Source organism: Diospyros lotus, chromosome 6 (genome assembly GCF_014633365.1).
Source record: "Diospyros lotus cultivar Yz01 chromosome 6, ASM1463336v1, whole genome shotgun sequence".
In the NCBI taxonomy this organism is placed as follows: domain Eukaryota; kingdom Viridiplantae; phylum Streptophyta; class Magnoliopsida; order Ericales; family Ebenaceae; genus Diospyros; species Diospyros lotus.
The window spans coordinates 315645-335337 of NC_068343.1; the positions used below are offsets into that span (position 1 = coordinate 315645).

At 36.9% G+C, this 19693-nt stretch overlaps 2 protein-coding genes across 2 annotated transcripts; one reads left to right on the forward strand and one right to left on the reverse strand.

Annotated features, from left to right (window-relative positions):
* Nucleotides 1–2277: 2277 nt before the first annotated feature.
* Nucleotides 2278–8400, forward strand: LOC127803051 (uncharacterized). Its single transcript, XM_052339058.1, has 2 exons — nt 2278–2487; nt 7942–8400. The coding sequence occupies exons 1-2, from the start codon at nt 2338–2340 to the stop codon at nt 8041–8043; spliced, it is 252 nt and encodes an 83-aa protein (XP_052195018.1). The 5' UTR covers nt 2278–2337; the 3' UTR covers nt 8044–8400.
* A 3031-nt stretch (nt 8401–11431) lies between these two features.
* On the reverse strand, nt 11432–13194 carry LOC127803275 (NAC domain-containing protein 83). The gene is made up of 3 exons (XM_052339380.1): nt 12582–13194; nt 12066–12355; nt 11432–11941 (listed from the first exon to the last, which is right to left on the reverse strand). Exons 1-3 carry the CDS (start codon nt 12814–12816, stop codon nt 11633–11635), a joined length of 834 nt encoding a protein of 277 aa, XP_052195340.1. The 5' UTR covers nt 12817–13194; the 3' UTR covers nt 11432–11632.
* Nucleotides 13195–19693: the final 6499 nt, after the last annotated feature.

The following is a 19693-nucleotide window of genomic DNA, read 5'->3' on the forward strand; positions in this document are numbered from 1 at the left end:
AATATCAGACAAAGTTATCGGCTTATAAGTTAACTGTGAGAATTAGCTCTGCAAATGAAGGATGCAGCAAGAGTTTCGGGCCAGTGGGATATATATCCAACCAACAACCAAAGAGTTATTTGGCAGATTTCATCTGTTAATTCATTTATTCACAAATTATACATATCTCTCTCTCTCTCTCTAATTATATATATATATAGATATATATAGATATATATGTTGAATACGAGTTCATCCCTCTAGTTGATAAATGATGGATCATCGATCCTTCTATTAGTCTGATTTGGAGTAATATAATGCACATATTCAAACAATTGTTTTGTGCCCCATATTAATTAAAACTCCTATCTAGTTTATAAAATAATTACACTAATGGCTGTGGGTCAAATCAACTTGAATTCAAACCCATGTACGCCTCCATTGGATTGAGGTGAGTTAGATGATTCTCAAGGGCGAGTTTTAATTATAATTATTTAATAAAATATTAAGGTTAAGTTAAGTTGAGTTAAAATGTTAAATAATTAAAAATATATATATAAAGATTGTACATAAATTTGTTTAAATTAAATTATATATAAATTTTATTATTACATATAGAGTATATTTTAACAAATCTAAGTATAATTTGTGATTAAAGAATATATAATTAACAAATATGTTTTATAAAACTATTTAGAAGTAATATGAGAAGAAATATATTTGTTAAAATATATTCTCAACATAAGTATTATGTTATGCATGTATAAAAAAAAAGTTGAAATTTTTAAATGAAAGTTTGTGTATTGATATATTATATTATATGCCACATCAATACAAATGTATAATAGGTTAAAGCAAAGTGTTATCTTAACATAATGTCCAAATAACATTTTTGTATATTTTGTACCTATTGACGTTGAGAATTGATTGATCGTGATTCGTTGGTCCGCATTAAGGAGATGAACACTAGAGGGAAGATGAGAAGGCACTCCAAGAAATGTTGTGGGATTCGGTTTGCATTTTTTCGGTCGGCCTGTCCCTGCAAATACTCCGACGTTCAAGTAAGTAAGAGAGTGAGAAAAAGCTATAGATCAATAGGTTGGTCAAAAGAAAAAACATATCTCTCATTTGGAAAGAGCTTACTGATATAAAAGGAGGAGATGTCCCTTCGTACGTTTACGTCATGTGTCTGCAGGTGATGGGACTAAATATCCGACGCCAGAGAAGATATGCAGGTGGTGGCAAGATGCTGACGGGACACTCATTAATGTGGATAGAATCCGCCATTAATAAGGATAGGATCTGAGGTAGGCATGCGGATACCCAAAAAGATGCTGCAATGATGTTGTTTGCAAGCTGATATAGGGCTAAAATGGGACTGACATAGGCCAAGAAATGGACCGAGAAGAAGGAGCCAGATTGGGCCTAGACGGCCCAACTAGAATAACGCCTAGTCCACTACTATTCTCTAGTTATTTCATGGCATTGTTGTTATGCGAGCTGCACAATTCGTCCAACAAGCTAAAAGCATCTTTGGGAGCTTGCTCGGCCAAGTCAGAGAGCTAGAACATCGTTGGGAACTCGCTTGGTTCCCACGGTCTGAACTCAGGCCTCAGCAAAGTGTGACTTTGTTCTGGCAAGTTCGACATTGGGCCCGTTAGGGTTCAAGAAATTGGGTTTGTCTACTGGGTCGAATTCAGCTCATAAGAAGGGATTCAAAAAATATCCATAAGAGTATCATTTTTAGACTAATACAAATTAAGAGTAAATTTCAGCTCAATATTTCTCCCATGTCTCATACACCTTCAAATTTTCTGTCTTTCTCCAACTTATCATATTGTCACAACAATTGGGTTTATTGCTTATTGTAATAGGGTTAGCCGACGAGAGAAAGGAGAGGACATAAAAGGACTCAATCATGCAAACAAACAACAATAATGATAATTATAGTAAAGATAAAAAATAATAATAAAATAAATAAATAAAAAGATGATGACTCTTTTCTTTCTATCTCTTTCTCTTAAATTAGAAACTGATCATTAAAATCCAATCAAGTGATGTGGGGTCCATATGATGGTAAATTAATTGAATTTTTAATTTTTATCCTTTTGTCTTCTTTATTTTATTTCTTCCTCCCTCCTTTGTTTATTCAAAATAAAATTTATCCAAAAATTTATTTTATACACTTGGATCCAAGCTAAAGTTGCAAAACCGGGTCGCACCGAAGTTGGGCAGGCCAACAAGACCCATAGGCGTACGGGCCACTTCATCAAAAATCAAAGATTGCCTTGGCCCGTACATACACACACACTGGGGAACGCAGCGCGCAGGGAGAGAGAGAGAGAGAGAGAGAGAGAGATGGTGGGAGTAGGAGGAGGAGCGTTTTGGGGGACAAGAGTAATGGAGATTGTGAAAAAACACGACTCCGGGGGCCTTGTTTGGAAGAGAATAAAGCTCACCACCACCCGCAAAGCTAACGCCAAGAAGCGTCTTCTTAGGGTTTGGCAGGTATTCATTATTCCCCGAGTCTCTGTCCCGACGCTATCTGCTTATCTACTACCTTTAATCTCTAATTTTGTGCTCTTCAAATACCACTTTTAGGTTTGTTATCTTCTCTGATTTCGCTTATTGTATTTTCTGCTTTACATAATTATTATTGTTCTGGCAAAATACTCTGTTATCAAAGGTGTTTCTAAATTGGATGTTTGGAGTCTTTGGACTGAACAAACAGCCCCAAAATCTTTCAAGTCCTTTTCTTTTCTTCATAGTTATACCCCGAGCCTGCTTCAAAATGCAACTTGGTCAAATGATTAATTAAATGGGAGCCTTTATGTTCTTTCTTTCTTTAATTTAAGTTTGCATTTGTGAAATTCTATCCCATAGGTTTAATATCTATTTTGTTGATTTATACTTGCGTAGCGTATGTAACATCACAAAGTTGATCCTGCTGAAGTTTTAACGACCCTGTAACGTGGTTTAATGGTTTTTATGAATCCTCTTTACCAAGGTCTCTGATACATTGTGGATTCATTATGCAGTAACCCTGAAACACCGGCTCGAAGGGATTTTACAGTATTTCCAAATATGATATATTGTGAAAACAGATGATTAACGTTTCTTTCCCTTTTTAATTGCCTTTTCATGGCATCCCATGCCTTCAACTGGTAACTGTCTCCAGCTGTTTTAGATGGAATTGGCTTCCCAAGCATTTAGTAATGCCATGGAGCATCCAAATTACATTTTGTGATTACACTTTGAAGTTTGAATTATTATATCCATTGGGTTTGACTGAATTATAATCAAGGAGAAGGCAGTCCTCAAACTCTATGTCCACAGAGTACTGCAAGTGCAGTATCGCACATGAGCAAGCTACAGGATTCTTCTTAGAAGCTATTTTCCTGCCTTTTCAGAGATATGTCTAGTGTTTACCTATTTGGTTAAAATCCTTAATGTAGTCCTTTTGTAGTTAATAGGAAGCTTATCTTGGGTATATGTATAATGATGATAATGGAAGTGGTTGTTTGTGTTTGTGTGCTATTGTTTCTTACTGCTAAATGCTTAATAAAAATAGGAAAAAGATTTGTGTTCAGTGTTGTGGCTCCCCATTTTCTGTATCTTTTGTTGTTTGAATATGGTTCCTCATCAGCTCTCTCCATAGCATTGTACACGAGGTTTATTAGCATATGGTAAGAAACCTATAGGATTGCATTTGGATAGGGTGATTTGACCTTGTCATTTGTCATTTAGAATTAGAAATTCCAAACCCATTGTTTGGTTATATAATTATTGGAAGCATTTGGATTTGAGTCCAAATCCAACCTTGGATTTGAACTAAAGAAATAGAAAGATTTGAAATGACACCTACATCAAATCACAGAATTTGAAATTTAAGTATTTTCAAATGACAGCATTTGAAATGGTATCGTTTGAAATCTCTCCGTCCAAATGCAACCTAGAATAATTCTCAGTGCTTACTTTCTGAAGCCTAATGTAGTATTCAAGATACAAGATTGGCTTATTGTCCTTCCCGAGCGTGCAAGTTATCTTTCAGCTGGCTTCTATTCATCTTTGTAAAATGGCATGGATGTTTTTCCCCTTTAGATTGGCACCCTGCCACTTTTCTTCAGTATTAATTAATGCAACTACAGGCACTGCATTTACTCATAAAAAACAAGAGCACCTCTAGGAACTACATTCAGTTACCTGTGCCTTGTACGTGCTTATGTGTTGGTTCATTGTCTGTTTATTTTTATTTGTTTTTTTGTTTTCTTTTGCCTTTTGTTTTCCTTGTGAACATATAAGCATGACATTATGGGTTTAACCTGTGTGGCTACACGTCCACTATAAAATCTTTATTTTCTTTATACTTACACTTTACATGTATTAGTGCTTTACCATCTAACATTCCATGCTATGCAACAAAACTGGTTCCATAAACGACAACAACAACAATAACATATCCAGCCTTTATCCCACTATGTGGGGTCGGCTACATGAATTCTAGACTTTCATGTATTTTTGTCTTTTATCATATCTTTATTTAGGCCCATACACTTTATATCAAACTTTAATGTCTCTCCCAAAATATTCTTGGGTTTGCTTCTATCTCTTTTTTTGACTAATTGTTCCATTTCATCAACTCTCCTCACAGGAGCATCTCTTGGTATTCTTCTCACATGACCAAACCATCTTAGTCTAGTCTCTCTCATTTTCTCCTCGATTGGCACTACTCCTACCTTATTATGAATAATCTCATTTCTAATTTTATCTTTTCTTGTATGGTTGCACATCCATCTTAGCATCCTCATCTCTGCTACGCTCGTCTTTTGCTCATGCTAGTATTTGACTGCCCAACATTTTAAGTTATACAACAAAACTGGTCTTATAACTGTCCTATAGAATTTTCCTTTCAATTTTAATGGAATTTTACCATCACATAACACCCCCGATACATTTCTCCATTTTAGCCAACCTGCCTTAATTCTATGCGTGACTTCCTCATGAATTTTTTCATCTTTTTAAATGAATCACTGATCCCAAATATCGAAAATGGTCTTTTTTTTGTATGATTTAGTCTTCCAATTTTATTATAACATCCTCCACTCTTGCATTCTTACTAAATTTACATTCTATATATTTTGTTTTCATTCTACTTAATTTAAATCCCTTAGATTCTAAATTGTTTCTCCACAACTCAAGCTTAGTATTCACTCCCTCTTTTGTTTCATCCACTAACACTATGTCATCTACAAATAGCATACACCATGGCACCTCTGTCTGAATGTGTTTAGTGAGTTCATCTATTACTAAAGCAAATAAGTATGGACTTAGTGCAGAACCTTGATGCAGTCCCATTGTAATTTTAAATGGTTCATTATCCCCTTTGCATGTTCTGACTCTTGTCTTTGTATCGTGATACGTGTCTTTAAGGGCTTGTATATAGGTGATTCGGACTCCTTTCTTCTCTAAAACCCTCCATAATACTTCTCTAAGGACTCTATCATAGGCATTTTCTATATCTATAAACACCATATGCAGGTCCTTCTAACGATCCCGATACCTTTCCATTAGGCGTCTTAGTAGGTATATTAGCTTCAATTGTTGATCTACCAGGCATGAAACCAAACTGATTTTTCGAGACGTCTATTTCTTTTCTGAACCTCTATTCTATTACTCTCTCCCAGAGTTTCATGGTATGGCTCATTAACTTAATTCCTCTGTAATTTTCACAGTTTTGAACATCTCTTTTGTTCTTGTATATAGAAACCAAAGTACTCTTCCTCCAGTTATCTGGTTTTTTTTTTGATTTAAGGATCGCGTTAAATAATTTCATTAGCCAGGAGATGCCATCTTCTCCCATGCATTTCCATGCTTCTATTGGTATATTATTTAGTCCCACCGCCTTATGATTTTTCATCTTTTTTAATGTTTGCCTTATTTCTTTTGAACTTATGCGTCGATAAAATGTATAGCTTACGTTCTTTTTGGAGTTACTAAGATGTCCCAACTTAACTCTTGTGTCCCCACTATCATTGAATAATTTTGTGAAACTCCTTCTATCTCTCCTTAATCGCTCCCTCATTTACTAATACATTTTGGTTTTCATCTTTTATGCATTTCCCGTGGTTTAGATCTCTTGTTTTTTCTTTCTCTTGCTTTAGCTAATTTATATATATCTATTTCTCCATTTTTGGTATCAAGTCGTTTATATAGATTCTCATATGCTTTTGACCTTACTTTACTAATAGCTCTTTTTGCTGCATTTTTCGTTTCTTTATATTTTTTTTGTTTTCTTTATTACTGCACTGATATACAACCTCATAGCAAGTTTTCTTCTTTCTAATTTTCAACTGTACCTCTTCATTCCACCATTAAGACTCCTTAAGGTTTAGGGCTCTACCATTTGTCTCTCCAAATGCTACCTTTGTCATACTTCTCAGGGCAGTAGCCATTTCTCTCCACATTTGGTTTTCTTGTCCTTCTCTATTCCATTCCCTTCTACCCCTTAATTTTTCTTTGAAGATTAATTGTTTCTCCCCTTTTAAATCCCACCACCTAATTTTTAGATTTTGTTTTATGTGATTTTTTCTTTTCCAATTTCTTACTTGGACGTCAAGTACTAAAAGTCTATATTGAGTAGTCAAACACTCCCTCGATATTACCTTACAATCCCTACAACATAATCGATTCTCTTGTCTCATAAGGAAGTAATCTATTTGGGTGTTTGATGTAACATTTTAATACGTGATTAAGTGTTCGTCCCGTTTTTTTGAACCTAGTATTGGTTATGATGAGCTCATATGTCATAACAAAATCTAGAATAGACTTATCCTCATTATTAATTTCCCCGAATTCATACCCTCCATGTATCTCTCTATAGTCGCTTTCGTCTCTATCCACGTGACAATTTAATTCACCTCATATAATCACTTTCTCTCCTCTTGGTATCATTTGTATGAGTCCCTCTAGGTCATCCCAGAATTTTGCCTTTATCTTCTCACCTAACACTGCTTGTGGTGCATATATACTAAAGATATTCATAGTTATTCTTCCTAGACCAACCTTCACCATAATAATCCTATCCCCTATTCTCTTTATATCCACTACCTCATTTACTAAGTTTTTATCCATAATAATCCCCACTCCATTTTTCGCTCGATCATTTCATGTGTACCATATTTTGTATCCAGTTTCTGATAAAGTTTTTGCTTTTTTCCCTACTCATCTCGTCTCTTAAAGGCACATAATATTAATCTTTCTCCTAATCATCACATCTATCACTTCCATAGTTTTGACTGTTAGTGTTCCTATGTTCTGTGACTTAATCCTTAATCTATGATTTTGATTTTTGCTTTGACTTTGAATCTGATTTTGATTTTGGACTAGCTTATTTATCCGCATTCGTCCAAGCAAATGCGAAGACCTTACTCATTTGTCACTACATCCGGGCGCCAATATAGCGGCCCTAGATCACTTGACACTACATGCGGGCAGCATAGCACGTCGCTACGAAGGGTTACGCCCCAACGGTTTTTTATAGTTTGTCTAGAGTTCATGTTTTGGATCCGACTAGGTTTTACGTTGGCTGTCGACTAGCTAACACAACCCTTCTCCTTGCTCACAGGGTACCCTCTCTTGCTCAATCCAGACCACATGGTTTCTGGATTCCAGTAGTCCATTTGACAATGATCTCTCGTGAATTAGATGTGTGAAGGATTTTTAATTTCTTCTGTCAAGTACTAGTGTTCCTTCTTTTACATCTTCCATGTAATTAACCTACTTTATGAATTTATTAATTTTCTTTATCAAAGGTTTCTTCAGGCACTCCATAGAAATTTATGTCTCCTTGCATAATTGCATTAGAGGGACGCATATTAGAGTTGCTCTATATTTGACATAATATCTTGCTTCTTCTTTAAACTTGGTAGGACAGTGCTTTATTCTGTGTTAGTGATCGTGCAGAATGAAGCTGTGCTGAAAGCATGTGCAGAACCACCTCCAAAAACTTCGGTTTCTGGTCCTGCCAATACCGTGGAGAACGATTGTAACAGCACACAGTCTTGATGAACAAATGGAGTAAAGAGCATGACGTAAAGCCTGAAGAACCATATGGTTCAACTTAAATGCAGCCTAACATTCATACTTTTAGAACATTCTCTCCTTCTAAGCTGTCCATTGGGCCTTTATTGATGTTTGATTTGGGAGCATGTTTCTTTTAGAACCTGGAGTATAAACCTTTTACCTTTGGGGAGGAATTTGTTTTGCCTTTTCTCATGCCAACAGATCTCAAGTAATACTGTTAGTTCTAGTGAAAACATGGGTTAAAACTTTTGCAAGCAGTTGCTTTTGTGTATGCATATACAATTGCGAACCAATTGCACACAAGTTTGCAACTGATGAAAATATCCCGTTTGCAGCGTATACCATTCCATTATACTGAGCTCTTCCTTTATTCTCTTTTAACATATCTTGTGTCACTCTGTGCCTATTCTGTATTTTGGAATCGTAATAAAGAAAAAAAAGTTTGTGATTGAATGAGGTGCGCTCTTATTTTGTAATATCATGTTTAAGTTGGGCTTGAATGTGTGACTACCAGCTTGGATTGTTCTTCTCATGATCAAGATTTTGCTTCAACCATTCTTAATTCTTGAGATCTAGTACTCGTTTGTAAGCGAGGTAGTTCCTAGTAAATCCAAGATTTTGTTGAAAGCAAGATATTTAAGTTTAGTTAAAGGATAGTGATTTGAATAACGTTACTTAAATCATTTAGATCTTAAGATGTAGGGGTATTTCTTTGATTACTAATTAAAGTATGTCAATAGGAAGCAAATTTATAATTTCTGGAACCTGGTTTGATCATGGGTGTGGCGAAGTCAGGGTCAATGTATCGTATTATCATATGGTCTTTTAATTAGCAAGGCAGCATATTTTGTCTCTTTTTTGTTTTGGTTTTAATTTTGGATTTACTAGCGCGTCATCATACTATTTTAGCATTTTTGGCAATGTACCAGGGCGGGGTGGAGCGATAAATGTCAAAGCATATATACTCAAATCTAGTGGTTTTATGGATTATTACTAGTATTATGTTTAAAATGGAGAATTCATTCTTTTGGTATTGATCGGCTTAGAAGGCACGCACCCATTAAGAATAGAGGGAAGGATCTGTGATTCGATTACACTTGAGAATCCTAACCAGTCCCCACGCCATGTTTGTTCACATGCATTTGTTGGACATGATCAAGGATTGTTTGGTTGCTTTCTTGTGGAAATGGGATGTTTGTGGTTGCAGAGTTAGTAAGCAACCCCCCCCCCCCCCCCCAAAAAAAAAAAAAAAAAAAAAAAAAAAACTTAATTTGGTTGGGGGAGACAAACATTACGAAAAAAGCAGTGACCTGATGAAACTAACTACTCCATCCATCATAAAAAGTTGTTGGTGCCATCCTCTCTCTCTCTCTCTCTCTCTCTCTCTCTCTCTATTCTATTCTATTATATTCATGGTAATATAATGTGTGACTCCGAACAAATATGGGGTCCCAGGCCTAGTGGGATTGTTTTGGGGGGAGGAGGGGTTTCATTGGCTTCGTTGGCAGGAGGCAAATCAAGAAGGTTTCTTCTGCCCCAGCAAGTTTACTTTTTGCTTTAGTTACTAGTGTACTTAAGCCCGTGCCTTGCAATGCCAGTAGTAGTAACAGGCTGTTAATAAGTCAACACGACACCAGATATGAGAAGGCTAGGCTTTTCTTCTTTCCTCTTTCCTCACGTGTGTCTTAAATTAAAAATTGACGTGTTGGTGGGTCTCGACTATTGGGGAAAAATTCAGATTTAGTGTATTTTTAGTTAAATCTGAATTTTTTGTGTTTCTAAGGCTTGGGAATTAAAATTTGTTTGAAAGAAAGATTTCCAACCTATGAGCTGATTCCAAGACCACTGCAGCAAGGAACTCTCTGTCTCTCTCCCTTCTGCCACAGCTGTTCTCTTCTTTGAACAGCCAGCTATGACAGTCAGACCGTTGGATGGATTCAAATTCAATGGCCCAAACCGAACCCAAATAAAATTGGCCGGACTCTTATTTTTGGCTATTGTTTGTTTAGTGTGTACAGTGAATCTGACACTGAGCTGTGTTTGTCGTGGGTATGAATTGGGAGGTTGTTAATATTATTTTAGCATGGGGTGTCGTCTCCATTGGCTGGCATTACGAATCTTGTGTTTCTTTGTCAATCCCCGTGAGGGTGAGGACTGTGGAGGGATTTGGTTGGGTCTTGGTCTTAGGTGTTTGTCCTCGGGTACCCTGCTGAGCTGAGTGCTGGCTGCTGCGAGTTATTCATTTGTTTATTAAAGAAGAAGACTGGCCTTGTTCTCTGTACCCACACCGCCAGCTCGCTCCAACTCCATCCTTGGATGGAGCAAGTCTTGGAGTGCATTGAAAACACAAATAATACACCAGGCAAGGCAGGGGAATCTTTCCTTGTTTTTTATATGTAACTTCTTCAGTCTTTGCATTGGGCCAAATACATAAATAAATAAACATAAAATAGGATAGGATAGGATAGGATACGATAGGATGGTGAAGTCAGAGAGTGATAATAGTTTGAGTGCTGACTATACTGATAAAGCAATTTTATTTATTTAATTTTTTGAAAAAAAAAGGTAAGGGATCCCAGTGAGTGCCTTTGCGCCAGATGAGATGCTGCTGGAGTGGAGCTAGGCCTCTCCACCCATTGTTCATTGATGATGAACATTGTTCTTTATATATATGTATATGTATATATGCCCCCCCCCCCCTCTCTCTCTCTCTCTCTCTCACCATAAATGAAAGGAGGGGAAAGGGTAAAGGAATTTTCCTTTCCGCAAAATTCTCTGAGATGAGGGGGGGGGGGGGGGGGGGGGGGGGGGTCTTTATCTGCTTTCACTGGATGGCTCTCCTTTTACCCGCCTTTGCATCTCCTTTCTCTCTGTCTCTCTCCCGAAAATCATTTCCCTTTTACAACTGTAGAAGCTAGCTAATTAAGCTTCACTCACATCAGATACCCTTGCCTGCTTGCATCAACTAATGCTGCATCAATCACCTTGCCTTTCCCTCTCTGCCAAGATTCTTTAAACAATTTGGGTTCCCACAAAGAAAAGATAATACGCAACGCAACCAGCCTATCTAAAAACTTTAATTTAATAATAATAATGATATGAGGTGTTGTTCCCTTGCTGCTTGCAAACCATGAACCTCTTCTTCTGTTCTCTCTCTCTCTCTCTCTCTCTCCTCTCTTTCTATAATAATAATAATAATAATAATGAAACGGGTGGTTAACGCAAACCGAAGCGCATAAATAATAGCAAAAATTTAATGAAAGGAAAGAAAAAGGAGAGGTCCACTCCATTCCTTAATCATCACCGTGGCCTTCATTTCTCATTTGTGATCTCAATTCAAGCATATAGAGGAGGGGAAAAGGAAAAACAGTGCACGGTAGTACATGTGATTTTCATTAGCATAATCATTTCCCATACTCGTCTTGTCTGATCATCATTATCTGAAATACACATACATATATAAATTAAAGGAAATTAAAGGAACAGTAGGAGTCAGTGGTGGTGATATTTATCTCATAAAAGAGGAGGAGAGGTAGGTTAAGAAGAGAAGAAATGAATATTAATATTATTATTAATATTGTAGGTAGGGGCTGATTTCTTCCTGATCTGTTATTGCTTTGGCTGATACTTCCGTAATCTCGCTTGCACGTGATGATGAGGAGGAGGAGGAAGAGGAGGAGGCGGCGGCCTGAGGAGGAGGGCCTCCTATGCCACTGTTTTGGTGGAAATCCACTACTACTACTACCACTTCCATCTCAGTATCCACAATAGTACTAGGAGAAGGAGTAATCCTCCTGCCCTTTTTGGGTTTCTTCTTCTTCTGAAATATGCAGCATACAACCCAATCCTCCTCCATTCCCACTCCCAGCTGCATAAGTTTCTACATAACCACACAAATACAAAGACACTATTAATTAGCTGGACAAAAAACAAACTATAATAAATGGATGATGAGTAACATTATAGTTCAATCCAACTCATTTGGTGCCGAGGTACGTACGTACCCTGAGGTTGAGGGCAGCAGAGAGTGGTAGAGTGGTTTGAGAGGAAGCCAGAAGGCGATATTCTTGCATGACCCAGTAGTAGTTGGTTGATTGCCGCCCACAAAAGCAGTGCCTGAAAACTAGTGATTTCTTCACCCCAACTGCTTGCTTGCTTCCACCACCCAACACATACTTTTCTTTGCCCTTCACCTTCCAATACCCACCCCCATTGATTATTCCATTCCACCCGTTCCCATAATAATTATTCCTTCTTCTCTTACAAAAGAAGTACCTTTTCTCCCTCGGATCACCTGATTCAATTAATTGATCCATCAAATTAAGACTATGAATTGAATCATCAATCAAATACACACTAGCTAGCTAGCCGCTAATTAGGAATATATATGTGTGTGTGTGTATCTTGGAAATAAGATGATGAGAAGAAGAAGAAGAAGAAGAAGAAGAAGAAGAAGAAGAAGAAGAAATAGATGGGTAGATAGAAACATTAATTGATGATATAAAAATATATAGAATTACCAGGTAAGTCCCAAGGATAAGTGTGGAAAACGTCGAGGTCAGGGATGACCTGTGCAGGCAATGGCAAAGACAGGACCTTGGGCTTCAGGTAATGCATGACGAGCTCTTCATCCGTGGGATGGAACCGAAACCCTACGGGCAGCTTCATCGTTCCTCCTCCTCCATTATTATTATTATTATTATTATAGTTATCTTCAACCAACAGGTTTAACAGTGGCTGCTTCTCCATTTCCATGATGATATATATATCGATCTCCCAAAGCCCCCACCCAAATTCAAATCTTCAATCCCTCCACCGGGAACTATATATCTCTCTTGTCTAAGGCAGAAGCCGATCGACAATTACAGATACGTATGCGCATTCAGGAAGCCAAGCAACCCATGGATGATGCAGGGATATATATATATATATATGTATGTGTGTGAGGCAAGATGTATTCAACTTTTAGAGAGAGAGAGAGAGAGAGAGAGCGGCCTGGGGGTTGAAGAGAGCAGCAGCAGTTGTTGTTGTTGTGTTGGGTGTGGGCTGGCTGGCTGAGCAAAGCCGAAGGGGAAGGGACTGGGACTCCATATTTATATAGTAAGAACTAAGGAGGATACCTAAAGATAAGATTTATACGAGAACAGATAAATTCATCAAAGTGAACGAAATGGCGCGCACGAGAGACACAGAGCCACATCTATAAAGTAGGGGTGGATGATAACAGTTGGTTTGTGCTCTTTAAAAAGTATTTTTTATTATATATTTTAAATTAGGTAAATAATAATTGGGTGATTTGAGTATGATGTGAAATATAATTATTTATATTTAAAAATTAATACAGACCCAATAAAATTAAAATAATTTTATAAAATTTTAAATTAAAAGTCCAATTGTCACAACCATCAAGAATTAATAGTTGCATGAATTTTTAAACTTTAATTAAATGGTATAATAAATCGATTTTACATATTGATTTACTGAACTATGAAATCAAAATTGATCAGATTTGGTTTGAACAGACTAACAAGTTTGTTATGAAATTGGATCGAATACAAATCACAATCAAATTCATCAATCACATACAAAAATATAAAATATTATGTGAAAAATATAAATAAAAAAAAATTACGAACAAAAAGAACAAAATTTCACTTACAACTAATTACAAAACATTGAACACCTATTAATAGACTTAAATTATCTATAGACACACAGAAAATTCTATCATGATTAGAAAATGATTCATAAAGATATTTCTCTAGATAAGATAAATTTCAATTAAAATCGAATTTAATAACATCCTAATCACAATTAAATTCGAAATCATAATAACGGTCAAATTATGAATCTCAATTTCAGTCAAATTTGAATTATGGGTCACAATTATATCAATGTTGGATTTGGTTTGAATGGATCAAATTTGGGCAAATTTGATGGATATAGGCAAATTTGCGCAGAGTTGATTGGCAGTAATGGCGAAAGACCATCGTCGTTGGTTACAACAACAAAAGTCATAGGAAAGTTGATAATAATGGCGAAATATAATTGGAGACGATGATGGCAGACGACTTAGTGAAGGCGAAAAGAAATCAACGGTTGTGATAGGGCAAAAGGCAACGATCGGAGAAGACGAAAAGGTTATTGTAGATGACTGGAGAAAATGATGGTGAGCGGACGATTAGTCGCGATACAGATGGCCTGAGGAGATGAACCAAACAATCTTGTCAACTATAAGAGATGAATAGTGGTTTAAGACAATAAAAAATGACAAACTGAGCTTTGACTGATGCAATTGACAGTGATTGCAATGGAGCTTATAGTGATTGATGATGGTCGAGAAGGCTAATAGCGATTGATGATGACAAGTGAGGAGGTGGCCAGCGGTGGTGACTAGAAACCCTAGCTGAAGAAGATAATGAAGGATTACTGTTGTGGGTGCCCTAGGAAAATTAAAGACAAAAATCCCAAAAATCTTAGAAGTATATCCCAAGAAGGGCGAAGACCTAAGTGACCCCAAAGAGTTTCCGGAGACTCTGGAAAGTCTCTAGGACAACCTAGTCAAGCCATCCAATGACTCTAAGGCGTCTTCAGACCCATCCAAAGGATACTCATCGAGGCATTCTATCCCTGAAGATGCCTCCAGACCCTCCGGCCCCATTTGAAGCCTTTTCACCCGAAAAGTCAAGACACACATTTGGATGCCACGTGTCACGTGAACCCTACCACCAATGTTTATAAATACCCACTTGCTATACGACAAAGTAACTTTTTTCGGGACTCTTTCTCACACACAGAGACTTAAGATCCAGAAACTTTGACCCCAGTCCACACAGAATCTGTAACGCCCCGCTTTCTCGAGCGTATTATAACTTGGGACAATTCTGGGATAATAATTTTCCTTTCAAACTTAAAGCTAAATCATATCATTTCTCATATATATCCCAAAATTTTCATTCATTTATCTCGAAAGAGAATCATAATACCCATCTATTGCGGAAGCTAGAATCGAACCTGGTATCTTAATATTGATCATAAATCAATTCTTACATCTTCATTAACCATAAATAAGGATATACATCATCATTTCTCAAAACGTTCAGAATTCAAAGTAGCAGAACTGAAATAAATGAGCTACATAACATACATTTCATTCATCATGCACTCTGCTAAGTGCCATTTCATGCCTCATTTATCATCATTTCTGCTACAATCTCCATTTGGAACGTTTGAATATTCTAGGGGCAAAACTCAAATTAGATGATGAATCATCTAATTAAGGGAACAATAAACATATTTCGTGCATGAATGCAAAATACAAAATGTTCTTTCCATATCATTTCGGTTTGAGTTGACCGCACCCAACTACTGCTTTCCTTTTTACAGCCTCCTTATCAGGCCGAGGTGTATGGGTGCACCATTGACAGAGCAACGGTGTCAGTCCATAATCTCAAACTCTTATGTGATCCATGATCAATAATATCATCGTGAACATATGCACATTTTATCATCAATACATGTAAATGCAATCTACATGGTATATTCACATCAATGTATGACAACATGATAAAATCATTTACTTAAAATTGGGTTTTGGGTTGAACCACTTACAAACCAAGTATTTTTCATAAAATTAAATCCATTTGGGAAGTACCACTTACCTTTTCAAGCTTATCGAACTACCTCGATATTCGCGCATTACCTCGAATTCGTGCATTATCTCGATTTGCGTGTCAATCTCAAAATTCGCACAAGTCACTTCAAATTAAGCCTTAAAGCATCCTAATCACCATATTTATTTAAATAAGTATTAAAACCTTTTTTTTCATAATTTCTTGCATTTTTTTATTTTTATCTCTATTTTTTCCTATTTTTCCTCAATAAATCCAAACTAAATATTTATCAAATATTTTCTCAAATATTTCACTATGACAATTCATAAAATAATATTCTTGAATTTTTAAAATTTTCTAGAGAATTTTACTTACCTTAACGTAGCCTCTTAGGCTTCCTCGGCATGCGTGCCATATCCTCAAAATGCATGCTCGAACTATTTTCTTGCCTAAAATTTTTGAAATATTACTAAATCTCCGAATCCTATTTTTCAGGATTTTTCTAGCATTTTTCTATATTTTTTTTTTCTTTTCTTTTCTCCTATTCATCTTCTTCTACCTACATCCCTCATTTGCCCTTGCAACCTTCCCGCGCACCAACTCCATGTGAGCACCAGCTGCCGCTGTAACACCCCAGATTTTCTAAGTGTGTTATAACTTAGGATTTCAAAAATATAAATTTTTTCATACCATAATCATTGACATACATCACACAAATTCCCAATAATCCTAATTTCACCTTCTCAGCCTAACAAACCCGATAATCATACAGTTAAGACAGGTGATATCATTACAAATGCGGAAGCTCGATCGAACCTGATATGGTACACAACAATAATGCTTTATTTATAATATAGGAAATCGTTCAAGACATTTACAAATGTATTACATGGATATCATTTCTCGAAAGCGATAACCAAACGCCTCAACATAACCAAATCATACTAAGGTTCGTATCAATTGAATTTCTCATACATACATAAAGATATGCTAAAACATGTTACAAATAGCAGACAAGCTTATCCTTCAGCCATCTCTTTTCCCTTAGAGCCGCTTTTTGAACTTGAAACGTTTGAATATTCCAAGGATATAGTCCAATTAGAAGATGAACCTTCTAGTGAGAACTCCAAAACAATTTATATACATACATGAATAGATATAAAACGTATGAGAAAACAACGAGGACTACTCCGAAGTGCCTCATGAACATGTCAGCCTTCTCCAACGAGAGCTTTCTCAGTGGCGCACGCATAGCGCCTCTCGGGAGGTCCTTAACCATGCACCTCGGCCCGACCTCATAGAACTCATTCAAATACCTCATTCGTTGTCCCTTACACTCATGGTCTTTCCTACGAGAGCTTTCTTGATGGCGCACGCATAGCGCCTCTTGGGGGATATCCCGACTTTTGCCCTCGAACAACAACAGATAGGTACAACAGTATGGCCACACGAATTTTATAAATGCAATAGTTGAAAACTGGCAACATATATTTTCTAAGAAATTACATTTCAAATATGCAACATGATTTCATGTAAGAGAACGATATGATTTTGCGTACAAAAATGTTACATAAAACACGTTTCATGCAATAGTAGTCTCACATAAGAGAACAAAAATAGGATTTGGAGTATAAGAGTCTTACCTTGACTAAATTTCGGGATTCCTCAAAATTTGTACAAATCCTTAAGTCTTCTGACCAAACCACCTCTTCACACGCCCTCACGCGTTGAGCAAGTGCTTTTTCTTCTCTAGGAACAAAAGCCTTCTATCCACTAAGATCGAAGCACTCTCGTCTAGCACGAATTTATCACAACTTAGAATGAGAAAACCCTTGGCTATGAGCACCCTATTTATAGGTTTGGAAACTTGGCCACCAAGTAAATCACAATCATTTCAAATCTTTTGTAAATCTTCCAAAATATTCCAATCATTTCAAATCTTCTAAAATATTCTCTAATCATTTCAAATCTTCTAAGATATTCGCTAATCATTCCAAATCTTCTTAAATTTTCTGCAATCATTCTTATCTGAATCAAATCTTATCCAAATAAGATCTTATCAAATTTTATCAAAATTAAATCAAATCTCATCAAATCTTATTCAAATCAAATTGCATCCAATCAAATCTTATGAAATAAGTCATCATGAGCTTTCATCTTATCTCCAAAGTCATCATGAGACTTTATCCTTAATCTCTCAGATGCCCCTAAGAAAAATGTTTCAATAATTACACTTTGTCCCAAACTTTTCAGGTAATTGCATTTAGACCATTTTCAACTTGTACCATAGGCCAATTTTTAATTACATTTTAGTCCCCTAAGAAAGGACTAATTACGCTAATACCCCTGACTTTTAGGTAAATTACACTTTTACCCTAACCTAAAAAATTATGATTTTGCCCCTGGCTCAAAAACTGAACTTCTCCCTCAAGACCTTCATAACTCTTTGAAATGTCCTATTTCCTCAAATATTTATGTCCCAGGGTACTCTCTTTCATTGATTCGACAATTTATTTTACTATCAAGCCATTTTTCGATATTTTAAACTCACCTAAAATACGTGGCAATCTCACGAAAATATAGGGTATTACAGCCGCGAGCCGCTGCCTCGACCAGCCCCGCCATCACCGGTCACCTCCTACTGCCCCGCATCCGTCGCCTACCCTAGCACGAGCCACGCAACTGCACACCCCGCCTTGTAGCGAGCTGCCATGGCCGTGGCTATGGCTGCAGCTTGCTGTGGTAGCCCCGTTTCGATTATCTCCGGCCTCGTCAGCCGTCGCTCTGGCCTCCACCGAGCTCGCCACCATGCGTATCTACCTGCCCCAGCTCGCTGCCTCTTCCGATCGGTCGCGTGCTTCGTACGGCCATAGCTTCCCCTTCTTCCTCATTTCTTCTTCATCTTGATTGCTGCTCCCTCTAATTCTTCTCATATTTATAGTCGATTCACCATCAATTCTCTTGCCTTGCCCATCTTTCCTTGTGTGCAATTTCTTCTAAATCTTACAGGACATGGAGATTTACAGGGCATGGCTGAAACTTTGCAGAGGCATGGCCTCTTCTACACACGGATACATATATATAATTATATATTACATTTTAAATTAAGGGAAATTACTCTTTAAACCTCAATTTTCATTTCTATTACACTTGGGCAATTTCTTTATTGCAACTATGCCCTTAAACCTTAAATTAATTTGCATTACAATATCGAAAATGTAAAATTAATAACTTCAAAGTTACTCGATAATAACGATTTTGCCCCAGTATCCTCACTGGGCTATCGTTTCATCTCGAAACCATTGAAGGGTTGCTTATCACGAAAAATCGGAGCCCTCTCAGGCTTCCGTTGACTTCCTGAAAGTCTTTTATAATGATTCAATTTTGCAACCTAAATGACAACTGCATTTTAGCTATACCGAAAACTGTTCCTTATCTGATTTCTTTCGACACCCTAAATCTTATCTCGGAACGCTCATCGTAACCATATCATTTTTCTTAGACAATTTCACTCTGAGGCTTTCCCTATAGTCGATTCGGTACTTATAACTGTTATCAAATCAATTTTTCGGTATTCTAAACTTGCTTAAATTACGTGGCAACGTCATGAAAATATGGGTTCTTACAGAATCCATTGGGAGATTACCCATCAGAAGACTCCCATTCGAAAACACTCTTTCAGAGCATACCACATACACACATACATTCATACTTCAACTCTATGGTATCATCATTTGACTTAGGCATTGAAGGGCTCGCATGGGAAAGCTCATCGCATGACTTTTAATTATTCATTTGTTGCAAACCCATTCAGTGCCACCATTTGGAAACCCTTCGGACCTACCTAAAGACTAGCCATCCAAAGACTCTTTGCGAGCAAAGCCCTCGAAGACTCTCAAAAGCCATCCGAAGACTCTCTACATCCTATTAGATTTCCTAGATAGCTGACCGAGCCCAACACCCATTGACCATTTTGTGGTGCCATTGATCTTGACCTCTCGCCTGAACTCTGTCAAACT